The sequence below is a fragment of the Neophocaena asiaeorientalis genome, unplaced genomic scaffold, assembly GCF_003031525.2.
Source record: "Neophocaena asiaeorientalis asiaeorientalis breed wild unplaced genomic scaffold, Neophocaena_asiaeorientalis_V1.1 scaffold433, whole genome shotgun sequence".
NCBI classification, from domain to species: Eukaryota; Metazoa; Chordata; class Mammalia; order Artiodactyla; family Phocoenidae; genus Neophocaena; species Neophocaena asiaeorientalis.
This window is the reverse complement of record NW_020175040.1, coordinates 2,842,680-2,860,677: the sequence shown is the minus strand read 5'-3', so window position 1 is coordinate 2,860,677 and position 17,998 is coordinate 2,842,680. Positions and strand designations below refer to the sequence as shown.

Here is a 17,998-nt window from a genome sequence, read left to right as displayed (position 1 = left end):
CCCTCACCCCCAGTGCCCCAGCCCCCTTACAGGCGTGTGTGTCATGTGGCAACACCCGCTAATGTCTGGCTCTGACCTGAGGGCCACCTGCCTGCCATGCGCCAGGCAAGGGCCGGACGGTGGGCGCTCTGCAGAGTGGGCACCTCCGTCCGCCAAACCTGCGTCACCGGCACAGCCTCTGGTCCAGGCGCCAGCACCGGGCGTTTGCGCTGCACGCACTTTCTACGGCCCCTGCGCCAGGCCAGCCCTCGTTTTTCTCAGGCCGAGGCAGGCCAGGGGCCCTGACTCAGGGAGGTTCCGAGGGCTCCGGGGACACGGGCCTCGCCGTCAGGAGGACGTGAATTCCCGCTTCGTCTGGTGCAGCCTCATTGTGCGTGGGCCTAACGTGACCCTGGCCTTGCCGTTGGGGTTTCCTTTGACCCCTGCACAGCCCGTGGGGGGAGCCATTCCGGGTTTATGTGTCACACATGCGTGAGCTGGCGCTTGGGGTCAGGGACTTGTTGAAGGACCCCCGGCTGGTTGAGGGTGGGGAGGGGGCTGGCCCGGGTAGCCTGCTGTGACCTTGTGGGGGTCCTCGGCCGTGTGCTCCCGTCAGGAGGCCGAGGGGCAGCTGTCCCGCGAGGCCTAGGATTCTGGGTTCCAAGGCTGCTCACCTTTCAGCTCCCTGGCCCTTGGAGACAGGTGGTCTGCTCAGCAGAAGGAGGACATCTGGGCGTGCCTGCCTCTCAGAGCTCAGGGAGTGAGTCGGCGGCACATGTGCTATGGGGACGGCGCAGTGCTTCTGGCCTGCGCGCCTTGAGGCTGCACAGCTTCCGTCCAGGCCCTTCTCTGCCCAGGCTCGACCCCAGCTCCGCTCGTGGCTTTGAGCTTCGGGCCGTCACCTAAGCCGCCCTGTTTCTGCGTTGTGATGGGGCCCTTGTCATCCTGCCTGCCTTTGGGGACCATGGGGCACATGTGCACACGCTTGCCCTGGCCAGTGCTGCAGGGCCCCCCTTAACGGCGGTAGCGACGTGGCACTGCGTGGGCTTCCATTTATAGTTCGCCAACGGCTGACTGGACTCTGCTCTCCTCGCAGGCCGGGGAGCTGGAGAGCCGAGAGGCGGAGCTGAGACGCCGCGACGCCTTATACAAGGAGCAGCTCGGGCGCCTGGAGAGGCAGGTGAGTGGTCCGGCGGGAGGGCGGCCGGGCCCCGAGCTCCGGGCGGGCTCAGGAAACTGACCCCGTGAGCTGGGAAGAGGTAGTGATAGTGTGACCATCGCAGTACCAATACACGAGCGCTGCTACTGATTTTCTCCTGGGGGTCAGGGATCAGAGGGCCCACCTGTCGTGGAGCGGCTGGGCCCGTGAGCCGTGGCCGCTGGGCCTGCGTGTCTCCCGCAACGGGAGAGGCCACGGCAGTGAGAGGCCCGCGTACCGCAAAAAAAAAAAAAAAAAGACCCTGAAAACGTGGGAGGCGATGGTTGGCAGGTTAACGCTGGCTCTCCCTATGCCTGAGACCCTGGCCAAGCCACCGAGTGCCTGCTGTCCCTGCGGGTCCTGGAGTCCCTTGTGTCGGTTTGGAGCTTTGAGGTTGGCGGTGTCTTGCAGGCTTGATGGCAGGCACGTGCGCTGGAGCCTGCCCGTGGGGACAGAAGGGGGTCACCCGTTGGTGTCTGGGGGACGCCCGGCGTGTGAGGCGTGCAGCACGGAGGGTGACTCTCCTCTGGTTCTCCGCCTTACGGCCGTGCTCTGCTTCTTTCCCACCGCCCTCCCGCTCGTCCTGGGTCAGGTCCAGACTCCTCACATAGGCAGATGGGCCCCTTCTTTTAAGTGAGGTTTGCCTGCGTGCTTGTGAGCATTACTGAAAGCTTCCAGAAGAGGTGTGCAGATGCTTAAACACTAGCATCTTGCAAAACAGGAGCTGGGCCCTGGAGGGAGGTGGGGCGGAGGGGGAGAGAGGCTGGGCCGGCCCAGTGGGCCTTCTCCGGGGACAGATCTGCTCCTGTAATTGCTGGGACCATGGAGAATCTTCTCCAGCTGCTGTTGCTATTGTATTTTTATATAAATTCTGCCTCCGTTTTTGAATGCTCAGACTTTGACATTTTCAGCTTCTGCACCTTCCAATCATCAGGCTTCTTTTTTTTTTGGTTTCCTTTTACGCTTGGAAATTGATGGTGGAAAGCTGTTCGGGGCAGACTTGGAACAGCGGCTGGATCATCCTCGATCCCTCAGCAGCGGGGAGCCAGTCGGGGTGGGGAAGGTCGGGGTGGGAGGCGCAGAGGCCTGTTGCCCGGAGGACGCCGTCTGGACCCGGCCGTGTGATCGGCGTTGACGGGCAGGAGAGCCCGCGGAGTCCAGACCAGTGTTCAGGGTCGGGGACTTCGTGACCCTTCTGTGCCCGTGACGGTTATTCCTGAGTGAGGGGAGCATTTTTGGTGGGGCGCCTGTGCCTCGTGATCTTTCTGAGCAGTTGTTCCCGGTGCCCAGGTCGCCAGGCTGGAGCGAGGAGGGTTCTCCTTTTCCCGCGGAGAGGGGTGAGCTGCCGCGTGCACAGCGGCCTTGCCAGGGTCTTGGCCCAGGAAGCAAGGCTGGCGTGATGTCCATTCAGGCGGCAGGCAGAGGGCGGCGTGCACTGACGGTGGGTGGCTGGACACCGGCTCCGCCGTCCTCTCCCTGTTCTCTCCCCTGCAGGCTGCAGGCAGCGCTCCCGCAGCAGCGGGTGTGTCTGAGGCAGTCTCATCTCCAGGGATGGCCTCTTCTCCAGGCCTCGCTGGGCCCAGGGCCAGGCGGGTGGGGCGGGCATCTCTGGGGTCCAGCAGGGCTCAGCAGCACAGCAGCCTGGGACTTGGAGCAAGTTATCTAAATTCCGGAGCCTCCGTTTCCCCATCTTTGAAACGGGAATTTCAAACCCGAGCTGCCAGCTGTCTGGGGGATGCGTGGTTTTTGCGTAAAGCAGCCCCCGGAGCGCCTGGAGGACCCACCCGTTCATCCCACGTTAGTTTGGCTGTGTTCAGCGCCGGGCAGTGGTGCTTCCTGCCACACGGAGCCCACAGTCCAGGGTGGGAGGGGAGGGGATGCTGAGGGCTAGGGCCCCAGACAAGGGACGCCTGAGACCGTCCTGTGACCCGTGGGCCTGCCGGCTCCATCAGTATGGTCTTACTTTTCCAGACCCAGGAGCTGCAAGCGGAGAGGACACTTTTGGGGTATAGTTTCAAAGAGTGAGGCAGGGAGAAAGGGAGGACCTTGGAAATGTGTGTTCCTCCTGGATTCCGGGCTCCCTCCCCTAGAGGGTCCCCCAGTCCCCGCCGTCCCAGCCCCTGCCTGCGAGCAGGTGGCGCTTCTCCTGGCTTCCGTGTTCTCTGTCTGGACTTTGCTTTTCCTGAGGAGCGGCCGTGCTGTGACCCTGCCACGCCTGCAGCCTCCCCAGTGCGGCATGAAGCAGCCCCGCCTGGAGTCCCTGAGCCTCTCCAGGAAAACAGGGAAGTCCACTTCACAAGACAAGGTGGCTGCTGCTCAGGGGTGCAGGAAGAGGGCCCAGCCTCACGCTTCGGGGAAACGAGTTACAGCCCAAGGTGACCCTGTCACACACTCAGTGGAGCGGCCACCGTGGGGAGGATGGGTACCAAGGATGGTGGTTCAGCCTGTGCTCCCAGGGGGCCGCCTGGCCAGGCCGCCTTGGGAAGCTGTCACCCAGGGACCCTGGAGCTGAGCACAGCTCTGCCCTGAGGCCCGGCCTTTCTTAGCAAGAATGGGCTGCTTATACCTGGGCTCGTGGGACCACTGCCTCCGATAAGGCGAGACAGGAGGACCCTTGATCCAATCCGATTCTTTTCACGTGTAGGAAAGCGGCCCTAAGGCAGCTCAGTGGTTTGAGAGTCAACTGGTACAGCGGTGAGTGCTGTGCTCTTAGACCTAGAAGGACCTGGGCCGTGTCCCTGGCGCTTAAGACAGACGTGGGGAAGTGGGTCAGCCTGACTTGTGCTCCATCTGTGGCCACCCTGGTTGCCAGCACTTCTGTTTCTAAGGACTCAGAGGATAGAATCCCATCGGGGGTGTGACTGGTCAGCAACCTTAGGTTTCCCCCAATCCACCTTTTCTCCCTTTGCTAAAGTGGACATGGTCTTATCTGGTATCTTCCCATTTTCTCTGAATTCTGAGTTGCCAGAGCAACAAGAGTCTCCGTCAGGGAATTCAGAGCTGGCGGGACTCGCCTGGGTGGAGACGTGAATTCATCTCGCATGCCGACGCTGCCTGCGGCCGACCCCAGGTATCCGTGTTGGATCCACTCTTTTCCGTCTCCTGGGTGGAGGCTGGGAGTTCAGGGGCTCATTCTGTGCGCCCTGTGCTGACTGCACACGTCCTCAGCAGCGTGGGCCTGTCCTCCTGGTCCCCGTCTCTCCTAATGAAATTTTAAAGCCCTGGCTTTGTGCTCGGCGTTTTCCAGCAGCTCAGCCTGCTGGGGTCTCAGCCCTCCTGGCCCTACTCCCCGGCCCTGGCCATCCGTCTCGTGGCCCCTGTGCCCTGTCGGGAGCACAGGGCAGAGGTCACCTTTGTGCCCTTCCTGGGAGATCGCCTGCACGGGTGCACTGGGCTGAGGCTGGCTCTGCATCCCGGGTCTCATATCAGGATCGGTTGTGACTGTATCTCTCGGAAGAGTGTTTTCAAAGACCTTACCGCTGAAGCTGTCCTCCTGCCGTGGAGGTGTCTGGCGTCCTCGCCGGCCACTGCAGTCGGTCCCCAGCCGCTGGCACTGCTCTCACCCTGGCTTTTCAGTGCCCACGCACAGCTGCTACCTGTGCCCGGGGGGCAGGCACCTCCAAAGGCTTTGTCTGTCTCCTGCAGGCCCCGTGTGTGGACGTGGCCCTTCCTGCTGCGTCTCAGGGACCACGTGCAGCTTGCACGCGGCGCCACGGCCTCCTAAGTGGTGGACGTGGGATGTACGTCTGGGGCTGGCTGACTTCAGAATCCTGGTCCGGGCGCCCTGTTCACACTGGGATTTATCTTTTTAATGGGCAGGCAGATATGCTCCAGAAAGGAAATGGCCACGTGGCCCTGCCTATTCTGCATCCAGACTGCGTCCTCCTGGACAGTCTGATGCCACGTCCTGCACTTGGAGGTGACTGTCCAAGGAGCTGTCCCCTCAAGGCAGCCCGTGGCACTAAGTGCCCAGGTTGGTGTTACACCTGCTACAGTAGAGGGTCTGCCTGCACGTCGTCCTTCCCTCAGGGTCAGTGATGGTGGTCACAGTGCAGTCGAGCTGGGGGGAGCCTTAGGAAGGAGCGTGGTCACTGAGTCAGGGGGAAGCGGTCGCAGAGCTGAGTGGCAGGGACGGTGCAGTGGCGGGGCGCATAGGATGGCCAGGCACACGAGGCGGTGGCGGGTGTGAGGGCCACGCGAGGCCACCACAGCGGCTCTGTGTGCAGGGCTTACGTCTCCACGTGGACCGTCTTCCTGTGAGCTCGCCCCCCAGCTGGGAAAGCCAAGGTCTTCTGGGCTCCTTCCTCTCCCTGTCTGTGTGTTTCCTACCCTCCATCCGTCCCCACACTTCCCCTCCTGTGCATCCACGTCTCCGTCATCTGTTACCCACACGAGGGCATCGTCCCTGATGGTCTCCAGGCCTTAGTGGCCGTCCCTCTGTCCCCACACTTCCCGATGGTTAAGTGTCCCCTCCTCTGCATCCGCGTCTCCGTCATCTGTCACCCACACGAGGGCATCGTCCCTGATGGTCTCCAGGCCTCAGTGGCCGTCCCTCTGTCCCCACACTTCCCGATGGTTAAGTGTCCCCTCCTCTGCATCCGCGTCTCCGTCATCTGTCACCCACGTGAGGGCACCGTCCTTGATGGTCTCCAGGCCTCAGTGGCCGTCCCTCTGTCCCGTCCAGATTTCTCGTTGCCGTGTCTGCACTGTGCTTCCTCACCCGGCCCTGAACGTCACCTGGTCGGGCCCTGCACGCCCTTCAGACTCCACTCCACCATCTGCTGGCCCAGCTCAGCGTCCCCAGCCTCTGATGGGGGTCGGCCTCTTGCCCCAGCTTGAGCTCCAGGTCGGGAAGTGATTCTTACACATGCAGCAGCAAACCTGCAAATCCAGAGCAGAGAAAGTGGGGGAGGGAAGGGTCCTCTGTGGACACACGCCCAGCACAGGTCCTGGGGCTGTGGCCTGTGTGCCTACCCACCCGAAGCCAGCCCGCAGGTCCCTGCAGAGCGAAGGCCTTCCCACCTCCGTCAGCGGCAACTCTGGCCCATCGCCAGACACGGAGAACGTGGGGCTGGGCAGGCGCAGCTCCCACTGCAGGGCAGCCAGGCCGGGGCCATCCCGGGCACTCGGAACCCGGGGATCATGTGGGAAGGGTGTGGAATGTAAAGATTCTGGGGCTCTTGGTGGCCTCTTACCTGGTGCCTTCTTAAATACACCAAAGTCAGTTTGGAGGGGTCTTGGCGCTCTTAGGGTCTCACAATACCAGCCTCCAAACTCAAGCAGAGGGAGGTTAGGTTATTTACCCGAGTTAAATGGCTCAAGAAAGGACTTCATGTCTTACTTGAAATGCTTTGGGACGTAAAGATTCCGGCCCATCACTGTCTCCGCGAGGGCTGTCCGTGTGGACCCCGTGGAGCCGGGTTCCTGCCATCGTCCCAGGAGGAGCACAGGCCGTCCCATCTCTTGTTCAGAGGGTCACACTTGGCAAGTGTTGTGGACGTGCTCACGGCCTCTGTCGAGAATGCCAGGCGTCACTGAAACAAACAGACGACGTTGCGGCACCTGGTTGTTGGTTACCAGCTGGTAGCTTTGCCTAGAACAGCGGTACCTGCGGACACCTGCCCTGGGCGTCCCTGTGGCACCTGCTCCCACGGCCCACTTCCCTGCCGACGCCCAGGAACACGTGGCGTCTGGCTGAGAAGCCGATCGGAGGGCGCTGCCAGTGGTCCCGAGTGGAGCCCCTTCCCATCAGGTTTCCGGTAACCCCTGGAGCCAGGAGCGGCGTTGCTGACCTTGTGGCTGGGGCGCTTGGGAGGGGCCTGGGGGGCTCTAGCGATACGAAGCAGCAGTAGGTGCTTGGGGGAGAGTTGGTGTGAAGCGCGAGTTTGGTGAGAAGCCGCTGAGCTGACCTGCCGGGGCTGTGGGGCTCTGTGAGGCAGCGGGGCCCCCGCCAGCTGACGTGCGGTCGCAAACGTTCCGTTTCATCAGCCGCGTTGCCAACAACACCTCTCTGCCCTGAACACGTGACCTTGAGCACACAGGCGGCTCTGTCCAGGCTGCTCTTGATACTGTCCTGTGAGTTCCCTTCCCCAGGGCGCCCAAGGGGAGGGGCTTCCTGCGGAACAGGATTCGAACTCCCATCAAGGCAGCGCCTTGCTTCTTTGAGATCGCCTCTCAGATGTGTTAATGAGGGAAGAAAGAATGAGAGCTAGGAGGAAAGTCTGGAGGAAAGTGGATCAGTAAAATGTGAAGAGGGAAAGTAGACAAATGACTCAACAGCTGGAGGAGTGGAGCAGAACGGAGGGAGGGGGTTTACATGGAATCAGAGAGGCATCTGAAGGGGGTTTGAAAGGGAAGCACAGAGATTCCGAAGACTTTAAGTTGCTGGGCTCTGAATGGTTAACTGCTGACTGAGGTTCTGAGGCCAAAATCATGCCTCTGTTGAAATGAGAAAAAAAGACAGAAGTGTACGAATCTCCTTAGTTTTCAAAATGAACCTCAAGAAGGATAAACCAGAAACTAACGAGATTTTTACCTACAACTGGGAGTGGGCATGGGCTGGCAAGACAGGGAGGGTGTGGGACATCTCTGAGTATGTTCTTTATAAATAGTTTGACTCTGGAACCGTGTTAATGTTTTGCTTATTCGAAAAGTAAATCGACAGAGATGGTGTTAAAAATTAATACAAGCAGAAATAAATGAATCCAGTCATCTATCAGACAGATACCGCCCCACAGAGAGGGACTTCCAGAGGGAAGACGTCTGGGCTCCCCTCTCCCTGCTCTCCCCACCAAGCACAGCTGGGAACCCTGGAATAAGTTGAGAGGCACCACAGGTCTCTGAAAGGAAGGGAGAGGGAGAGCTGGCGAGGGACCCTGGGATGGAGGAACAGCGCGGTGGCCCACGTGCTCACAACCCCTTCCCAGTGACAGAAGGCAAACAGGGCCAGTGTCTTTGGCCCCAGCCTGGTGGCAGACGGCTTCGCAGGTCAGCTGAGAGTCCTCCAGATTGAGACGGAGCCCCCCCACCCCAGCCACACTGGGGGTCAGGTGAGAGCCCCTAGCATGCACCCCCAACAAGTGTTCTTCATCACTGGGGCCAGAGACTCCCTCCTTCCTCCGAGACCCCATATGGCTCGACAGCACACCAGGGGGATCCTGCCACAGCAGGGCTGGGGGCAGCCAGGGAGCACTGGCCTGGGAAGAACACTTTGTCCTGTGGACCAGAGGGTCCTTGCTCCCACCCAGATCATTGGTGAGCTGCTGGCCGGCAGGAGATGTCCTGCCCACAAGTGGCTGGGGCAGTGCTCCTTGGGTCCTGTAGGCAAGAGATGCCTGACAGTGGCAGGGGGACCCCTCCCCAACAAGTGGCTGGCGGGGGAGCACAGGCTGGGGAAGCACTTCCTGCTCTGCAGGCAACCCCGCAGGGTCAGCAGGAGCCCCAGTGCCTTGGAGGAACCAAGTGGGCATGACAGTGCAGTAAAGGCTCTGAATGCTGATGCTGAGCCACTCCCAGAGGTAAACCCAAAGAAAGCCACACTTAGACTCACAATCATGAAACTTCTGAAAACTGAAGACAAAACTGGAAAGCTGTCAGAGAAAACCAGTGTTACGTACATGGTGATGCCGATTTTATCGATGCTGGAATCTCATCTAAAATCACGGAGGCCAGAGGAAGTGGCATATTTCCTGAGTCCTGAAAGAAAAACTCGGTTAACCAAGAATTCTACACCCAGCAAAACTATCCTTTAGGAATGAAGAGGAAATGAAGATGTTCTCGGATTACAGAGAGCTAAGAGAATTTGTGGCTGCCCAGTGTACCCGTAAGGAATGGCAAAGTAAGTTATTCAGACAGAAGGAAATGATAAAAGAAATAATTTGGGAATACAAACAAGAAAGAAAGAACAAAGGAGAAATAAAAAATGCAGATAGATACAACAGATTATCCTTCTTCACATGAATTTTTAAAATCATATTTGATTGTTGAAACAAAAAATATAACATCGTATGATGTGAGGCAAATGCATGTGCAAAAAATGCTCAAAGTAGACTTTAAAAAGTGGAGAGGCTGGAGGAACCTGAGTGGAAGTGAGGCTTGCAGACTTGACCCTGAGCGATAGAGCGCCAGCAGCAGCAGGTCGTATATTATGTGTGTATTGTAATGCTCAGTGCAGCCACTGAGAAAGTTAGGCGAAGCAGTGACTCAGACACACCGTTAATAAATCAGCATGGAATCTGATGAAATGTTTAACTGGCAGGAAGACAAGAAAAGAGAAATGGAGGAGGAACAGAGGGAGCAAACAGAAAGCATGTAATAAGATGGAAGACTTAAGCTCTAACTGTCAGTAATCACCTTAAAGGTAAATGGTCTAAATACACCAGTGAGAAGGCCGAGGTTGCCACACAAACACGCACACACACAACTCTGCTGTCTATAAGAAAATTCAAATACGGTGACATAGATGGAAAGTAAAAGGGTGAAAAAAAGATGTGTCGGGCTTCCCTGGTGGCGCAGTGGTTGAGAGTCTGCCTGCCGATGCAGGCGACACGGGTTCGTGTCCCGGTCCTGGAAGATCCCACATGCCGCAGAGCGGCTGGGCCCGTGAGCCATGGCCGCTGAACCTGCGTGTCCGGAGCCTGTGCTCCGCAACGGGAGAGGCCACGACAGTGAGACGCCTGGGTACCGCAAAAAAAAAAAAAAAAAAAAAAGTGTCACGTGAACATCGATCCAGAAAAACATAGGAGTGGTCATTAATATCAGATAAAGTACTTCAGAGCAAAGAAAATTACTACACACAAAGAAGGGTGTTCTATGATGATAAAAGGATCAGTCTACCAGGAAGGCATAGTAACCCTAAATGTGTCTGCACCAAAGAAGAGAGGCTTAAAACACGTGAAGCCAAAACTGATGGGGCAGAAAGAAACACACAAACCTAAGATAATCGTTTGGGGACCTCAATATCCCCTTTTCTCAGCAACTGATAGAAGTGCTAGACAGAAGGTTGTCGAGGATATAAAGGGTCTAAATGACACCACCAACCAGCAGGATCTAACTGACATAAAAAGGATACTCCGACAATAGCAAAATGCATATATTTTTTAAGCACCTGTGGGACCAAGATAGTCTATATCCTGGGCCCTAAAACAAACCTTAACAAATTTGAAAGAATGGAAACCACATATCAAAATATATGGGATATAGCTTAAGCAGGGTTGGATGCGAAATTTATACCAGTGAATCCCTAAATTAGAAAAGAGGAAAGGTTTCAAATTAAAAGCTCAAGAAATTAGAAAAAAAACAGCAAAATAAACCCAAAGCAAGCAGAAGGAAGGAAATAATAAAAGATAAGAACAGAAAATATAATAGGAAAACACTGAAGAGAATTAATGAAACAAAATGCTGGTTCTCGGAACAATTTGATAAAATTGATAAACCTCCAGCAAGACTGACAAAGGTATAGAGAAGACGCAGGTCACCCCCATCACCCTGAAGCAGGTGGTATCCCCACAGATTCCATGGCCACTGGGAGGGAATGAAGTAACACCAGTTTATGCTCATAAATTCCACAGCATAGAAGAAATGGACCAATTCTTCGAAAACCACAAACTGCTAAAACTCAGCCAAGATGAAACTGATAAACAGAATAGTCCTGTAACTACTGAAGAAATGGACTTCATGACTTTAAGACTCCAGGAGAAGAAATCTCGAGGCCCAAATGGTATCTCTGGAGATTTCAACCAAACAGCTAAAGAAGAATTAAAACCAATTTTACGCAATCTCTTCTAGAAAATAGAAGCTCGGGGGAAACTTCCCAACTCATTTTATGAGGCCAGTATTATTCAGTACTTTGTCAGACAAGCAGTGTTACCAAACCAAAGACGGGAAAACTACAATGTCTCTCGTGAAGTTAGACACAAAAATCCTCAACAAAATATTTGCAAACCAAATTCAGCAATGTATGAAAAGAATTATACACTATGTGCGTATACACCATGTTATGCAAAGTGGGGTTTATTCTGGGTGTGCAAGGCTGGGTCAGTGTCTGAAAATCAATGAAATCTGTTATATCAACATGCTAAGGGAAAAAACATATGATCATACTAATTGATACAGAGATGTATTTGACAGAAATCTACTCCCATTCATGATAAACACTCTTGGAAAAACAGGAGTAGAAGGGAACTACCTTAACTTGTTAAAGAGCACGTACCAAAAGCACCAGCTGACACCCGAGATACGGATGAGATTCTGAACGCCCCCCGCCCCACCATGGCAACAAGGTGGCAGGGTTAGAGTTACGCCACCAGTGAGACACTAGCCTCTGCAGTAAGAGAAGAAAGAGAAATTAAGGGCTGTGGATTAGAAAGGAAGAAATAAAACCGTCCCTGTTTGCATATGATACGATCATCTGCATAGATGACCTAAGGCATCCAAGAAAAAAGCAAAGGAAACCCTAGGACTAATAAAGGCTTTTAGCAAGGTCACCAGACACAAGACCCACACACGAAAATCAACTGCATTACAGATTGCTATGTACTAACAACATCTGGTACTGAGATTAAAAGCACCAAAAGCGAGATCCATAAAAGGAAAAAATGTTACAATGGACCTCATCAAAATTAAAGACTTTCGTTCTGTGGAAGGCCCTGTGAGGAAGATGAAAAGAGGAGCTACAGACGGGGAAAGAAATATCTACAAACCACACACCAAGCAAAGGACTAGTGTCTAGAACATAGAAAATACTGTCACAATGCACCAGCAAAACATAAATAAGTAAAAACCAACAATCCAATTAGAAAAATCCACCAAGGGGATATACAGATGGCAAATAAGCACATGAGAAGACATTCACCATCATTAGCTATTGGATATGCAAATTAGACCTGCAGTTAGACATCGCTGCGTACCTACTGGGGTGGCTAACATCTTATCTTGTGAAAAAGTGAGGAGTGTTCAGAACATGGTGAGGGCATGTGCATTTATACGGGACCCAGGAGACGGCCTGAAAGAGGTCCCATGAGCCGGGTTCGGACACCTTGTCTGCGCGACACAAAAGTGATGACAGAAATGGATTAAAACACGTTGGATTTTAAAAAGAGAATCTAAGTCCAAACTGACATAAAAACATACAGGATCAAAAGGAGGAAAGGAGAGGAAAACTGTCTTTACGAAGGAACAACAACTAATAAATGTGGAGAGAACGATAGGCAGTCACCCATTTGCCAGTGTTGTAATAGTAATCGATTCAGCAAAAACCACGACCGTTGGGAAGTAGGGCCATCGCGCTTTTACAGCGTCGCTCTTCAGGTCACGTGTTTGTTGTCAAGGGAAAGGGTGTGGTCGCAGGGCTACGTTCCTACATAGCAAATCACCTCGAAACTCAGAGGCGTCAAGCGGCCGTTGGTTAGGGTCACGGGCTCTGAGCGTCGGGGGCTCAGACAGGACCCGGGAGCGGCTCGGCTCTGTTTCCTGAAGTCAGGGGCCTTGCCGGGGCCATATGGTGGCTGGGGGCTGGAACCATCTGGAACCTTCTCCCCCCCACCCCTGGCAGTTGATGTGGCCGTGCTGGGGCTTCACTGGACTGTTGGCCGAATCATTTACGTGTCCCTTCCGGGTGGGCCGTTCCAGGCTTCCTCCCAGAGAGCGAGGCACCGGTGTGCCAGGTGTTCACGATCCCACCTCCAAAGCCATGTGATGTCACTTTGAAGCAGGCACAAAGTTCCACCAGGGTCAGGGGAGGGGTGTCCCGTGACCTCATACACTGACGTGTCGATGGGGGACACGGCTGCACGGCTGCCTCACCTCTGCCGTTTCTCCGCCAGGAATTTTAACCTGAATCTAATCATGACAAAACAAGTGTTCGAACTGAGGGACATTCTCTGAAACAACTGTCCTGGCTTCGTGAAATATATCAATGTCCTGAAAGGCCAAGCGAGGGTGGGAGCAGGTTAGACTGAAGGGCGGGCAGGGCCATGTCGGCCGGGCACGACCTGTGACCCTCGCCTGCGTCCCGGATTGGGGGCGTTTCCTGGGGCAGTTGGAAACAGTCAGATGCAGGTTATATATTAGAAAATTATCCTGTTGATGTGAAGGGTCCCGACTGTGGTAGTTGTTTAGTGTTTACTCAGAGTATCAGAGTTAATTTGCTCTTGGGAGATGCAGCTGAAGTGTTTGGGGGCAAAAGGTCATGACGACTAAAATGTCGATAAGTCAAGTGGCTTCAGCCAGAAAGAGCGTGTGAGTGGGTGGATGGGCAGAGCCCCAGTGAGCAGTGAGTCCAGGTGATGCGCACCGGCTGACCGTCACACTCTTCTCCAAGGCGTGAGACTTGAATGCAGGGCTGGAATACGCCTGCACCACACTCTCCCCCTGGGCAGCAGAAGTAAGCCTTCCAGGAGGATGGAAGTTAAAGGAAGAAGGGGAAGAAAAGGCAGCTGCAGGGCTGCTCTTTGCAGGAGGGTCGAGGTTCCTTCAGGTGCAAAACTTCACCCTTTCAGCAGAGCGGCCTGGGCGGGATCAGTGGGCGGGGAGGAGTGGCGGTCCTGGGGGAAGCAGAGGGCATCAGACTGGACCGAAGGGCCCTGGGCATGGCCCCGGAGGCCGGGCATCAGTGCTGAGTCAGAGCAGAGAAGGAGGGCAGTGGGGCCTGCCCTGGGCCCCATGCCCCCCTGCTCCCCCCACGGTGCCTGTGGGTGGCGTGAAGGGACGTGACCTGGCTTGGCCACCCCAGTCCGAGGCTTGGGGTTGGTGGGGGGACAGGAGCCACCCCTGCCGCCTGCCAGCCGCTGGCCTGGGGCCGTTCTACCCTCTGCGCCCGGAGCTCGTGCCGGGAGCTGCCGGCCCCCAGGGCTGTGGCCGGTGGACTCAGCTCCCTGGGAGAACAGAGCGCCTGGGGGTCCAGGTCCTGGAGCCCCCCATCAGCTGCCGCCGCCTTGGGGTCCTGCAGCCTTGGGGTCCCGCCGCCGTGAACACCTACCCCCCTTTGCTCCCGATCCGTGGTTCCAGAAGCCGGTAGGTTAATTTCCTCAACAGATCACTTGTTGGTAATAATAGTGGTCACGGCAGCTCCCGTTCCTTCAGCGCTGACTGCTGCCCCCGAGGGTGACATGTCAGGAATCGTCTACCCCGGTGGTTGTGAGGGGGTGTCCCTCCCCCCCCCACCAGCAGCAAATGTCCCCAGTAGCCGTGCTGGCCTCTGTCCCTCGTCGTGCAGACGGCCCCCTGACCCCCGAGGGCGGCGGCCACGTGCGGCTCAGGCCAGAGGACGATCTTTTTAAATGCACCTTACTTATTTCTGGTGTACTTATTCGTCTATTCTTGGTCTTCTCCCACTCCTCTGAGCACAGCCCAGCACCACCCGACTCCAAGCCTGTTTCATTTAGGAGCTCGTGCTTACGAGCTGTCTCTACAGCCCATAAGCTGTTGGGCTCTATTTGCGGGTATGAGAATAGGACCTTTTATAAAATACCCTTTTGCAGCCCCCAAACTTTAGGCTTCCGTGAGAACCTGTGCGGATTTCTTCGGTGCTGTGACATTTCCTGTTTGCATTTGCACAGCCCGGAGAGCAGACACGTACCGGTGGTTCAGGTGTGTGTTCGTTCATGTCTCAGCTCATCAAGGAATTCGTTCTGAGAAGGACCAAAACCCTCATTTGCATCTGTTCGTCTCTTTGTGTCAAGCGCCTGGACTAATCCTTCCACGGAGGAGGCTCTGGGCAGACACGCCTGGTGGGTCCAGCTCCCAGCCTCAGACTCTGCCTGCAGAACAAACAACGTGAACTGTGTAACAGCACTTGGGGACTGGCATGCAGTAGGTGCTCGTCACAGGCGAATTCCCTCTCCTGCAGGTGAAGTCAGAAAGAAAAGAAATCTTTTCCCAGAGTCTCTTAGAACCTTTAGTAAACACTTAGCAAGAACCTTTACGGTACTTGAGTTGAGTTAGTCATTTTTGCAATAAAGAAGAGAATTATTTTTAACTTAGGTAATTTGTACCTCATATACATTGAGCTATATTATCCCCGCAAAGCCTGCTGTCTACCAACATTTTGAAACTGTTGTAAAATTAGAAGTTGGAATCAGAGGAGGTGACAACCATGAAGAAAAGTCACCTGTGTTTAGGAGAAGCAAAAGGTCTGGCGATTCCGCAGGACTGACGACGGGGCCAAACGTGTTTCCAATTACTTTGGAAGCCAAGGGGGCCTGTGAGACGGGGGCGCGAAGGTCGCCAGACTTCCCCTTTTCCTCTTCCTTTTTTTCAGCCCTCTTTCCTCCTTTGATTTTCTTTGAAAACTTCTCAAACCACAAAATATCAAGCAGCTAGGAAACTTAATACAAAAGACCACATTTTAGTGTCCCACTGTAGTTTCTAATTTTGAAATAAAAGATTTCCCAGAGGATGGAGCTCTTTGTGGAGCAGGGGCCACAGGCGGAGGCACAGGCTGGTCAGTGACAAAGCAGGCTTAGCCTCAGGGTTTCCGGGACCTGGAGCAGCGTTTCCCACCTTGGTGCCCAGGGAACCCCCGGATCTTCCTTAAACACCGATGCTGGGGCCCCATCCCAGACCACCCAGCAGCCTATGGGCTGGGCTCAGGCGGGCCCGTGGCTCCAGGGTTGAGGGCCACAGCGAGCTGCCCGTGGGTGCGAGGCCTTGGGGACGGGTGAGGACAGCGGGAGCCGCGGAGGGCGGGGCGCCGCCAAGGGCGCCGGGATTTTAGGAAACGGCTGTGGTGCCCGTGGGGGCCCTGCTTCTGTGCACTTGCGCCCCCCAGGTGTCCCAGGCACTCGGGTCCCCCGGGACCTCGTGCTCGGTGGCGCCGGTGAGGCCTGGAGCCGTCCGCCCGTGCCGGACGAGCCGGCGATGCTGCTGCCGCGGGTCCCCGACCTTCCCCGGATGGGCCGGGCCGCGTGGGCCGCACGCCCAACTGGCCAGAGGGCGGGGAGGCTTTCAGCTTTCGGGGGCGGGGGTGGGGGACGTGGTTCTGGGAAGCAGGGCGTCCAGCCTGTAGCTTCCTCTGGGAGCACCCTCTGGTCCCAGGGCCGAGTCTCAGTGCTGAGGACCTGTGCGTGTGGAGCCTGCCTCCCAGGGCGCCTGGTCAACACCCCTGTGGCCTGAGTCACTGTCCGCGGGGGGCGGTCCTGAGACCTTGACTCTGGGGCCCTTTGCTCGGGATCGGGTTACCAGTAAGTCACAAAGGTGGAGTTAAAATTCATGTCCTTTCATTTTTAAAATTCCTTTTTATTTTCTATTGTGCTCTGTATCTTGTTTTCACACTCTTTAGATATTCAAGTAGCCAAACGTGTGTCTGGAAGAGTAAACACCAGCTAACCAGCGCACAAGGCCTGGCTGGCTGCCTTGTGAGGGCTGTACTGCCCGCCTGGCCCCTTCCTCTGCGCTCTCCGCAGCCCCCCCCTCCCCCCCCCCCCCAGGAGCTGACCCCGGTCCTGACCCCCCGACTCTGAGGGCGCAGTCAGTGGTCCCTCCAGAATGGAGATCAGACCGCATTGTCCCCTGTCCAGCCCCCGGCTTCCTGCCAGCCCTGAAGCAGGCCCTGTGTGAGGTGGCCGGGCCCCGGTCCAGCCATCAGCTGACCGACTTCCAGCCACACTCCCCTGCTTTTCCAAGAGCGCACCGCGGCGGTCCCAGCCTAAGCCTCCCCCGAACCTCGTTTCCCTCGTCACGTCCTTCAGGTATCCACCCACGCTGTCCGCGGCGCGGCCTTCCTGGCTGTGCCTTACCCCTACCCTGCCGTGTCTTTTTGGCACTGGTTCCTGAGTAGAATTGTTGTTTTGCCGGAACCTGACGGCTAGCTCTGCGAAGGCCAGGGCCGCACCTCTCTTGTTTACTGCTGTAAACAGTAGGCACTCATAAATGAGGGGAAGAAGCAGAGGAGCCCCGGCCTGCTGGTCACTGCCTCCTCGGAGCCCCAGAGATGGCCCATCGCTGCCCGAGGGACCCGGGGCCCGGCGGGGGTGGGCGAAGGCAGAGGCACCCCGGCCCTGGGGAGACGCTCCTGTTTGTGCCCGGCTGCAGCCTCCGACGTCTCTGGGGTCGAGAAGCGGCCATCTGCCCACGGCAGGAACTCAGGCTGGGAGACAGGCCTGGTGGGGACAGCTGTCCTGGAATTTTAAGAATTACAGGCTGTGGGGAAGGTTCACCTGAGGTTGGAGCCTAAATTCGTTGTGGGGTCTCCTGGGCCTAGGGGCGGACACGGCAGGTGGGTTGGATCAGCCAGGCCTGGAGTGTGACCAGGTGCAGAGGTACCTGGGTGAGAGCTGAGGGTCGCAGGGTGTGATGGGAGGGGCTGGAAGCAGGGCCCAGGGAGGGCAAAGCAGGGGACCAGGGAGGGAGCGGAAGTGAGGACAGGAGGGTGTGGGAGGGGTGGAGGGTAAAGGCGTGGTCAGTGGGGTTAGAGGGCAGGTGTGCCACGTGGGGCCTTCCGGGGGGGTGGGGTAGAGGGGGGATCACAGGCGGGACTGTCCTGGGGATGCTTGAGGATCCTAGGTAGGGCTGTCAGGTTGCCGTTGGGATCCTAGGTAAGGCTCTCCCGGAGGGTGGGAAGCCCTGGGTGTGGCTCTGAGGAAGGTGGCCATGGGTGAGTTTGGACCGTGTGCCTGGGGATGAGGAAACGGTGGAGGGAAGGGACCCCGGGGGTTGAAAGGATCTCAGTGGGCATCCCTGAGGGCAGGCAGTGGGGACAGGATTAGCCCTTACCCATCCTGGGTAAGTGCCGGAGCAAGTCTGGAAAGGGGTGTCTTCTCCATTCAGCAGAGTAGGGCATAGCCGGCCAGCTTCACTTGGTCATTTTTAGCAATAACAGTGCCT

The 17,998-nt window shown here is 56.3% G+C and overlaps 1 protein-coding gene across 1 annotated transcript in view; it reads left to right on the top strand.

Moving 5' to 3' along the window:
• The window catches only part of CHCHD6 (coiled-coil-helix-coiled-coil-helix domain containing 6), a 120,013-nt gene that overhangs the window by 74,236 nt on the left and 27,779 nt on the right, over positions 1 to 17,998 (top strand). Inside the window, exon 5 of the mRNA XM_024763434.1 lies at positions 1,076 to 1,159. Coding sequence (XP_024619202.1) covers positions 1,076 to 1,159 — 84 coding nt within the window. The remainder of the gene's footprint in view (positions 1 to 1,075; positions 1,160 to 17,998) is intronic.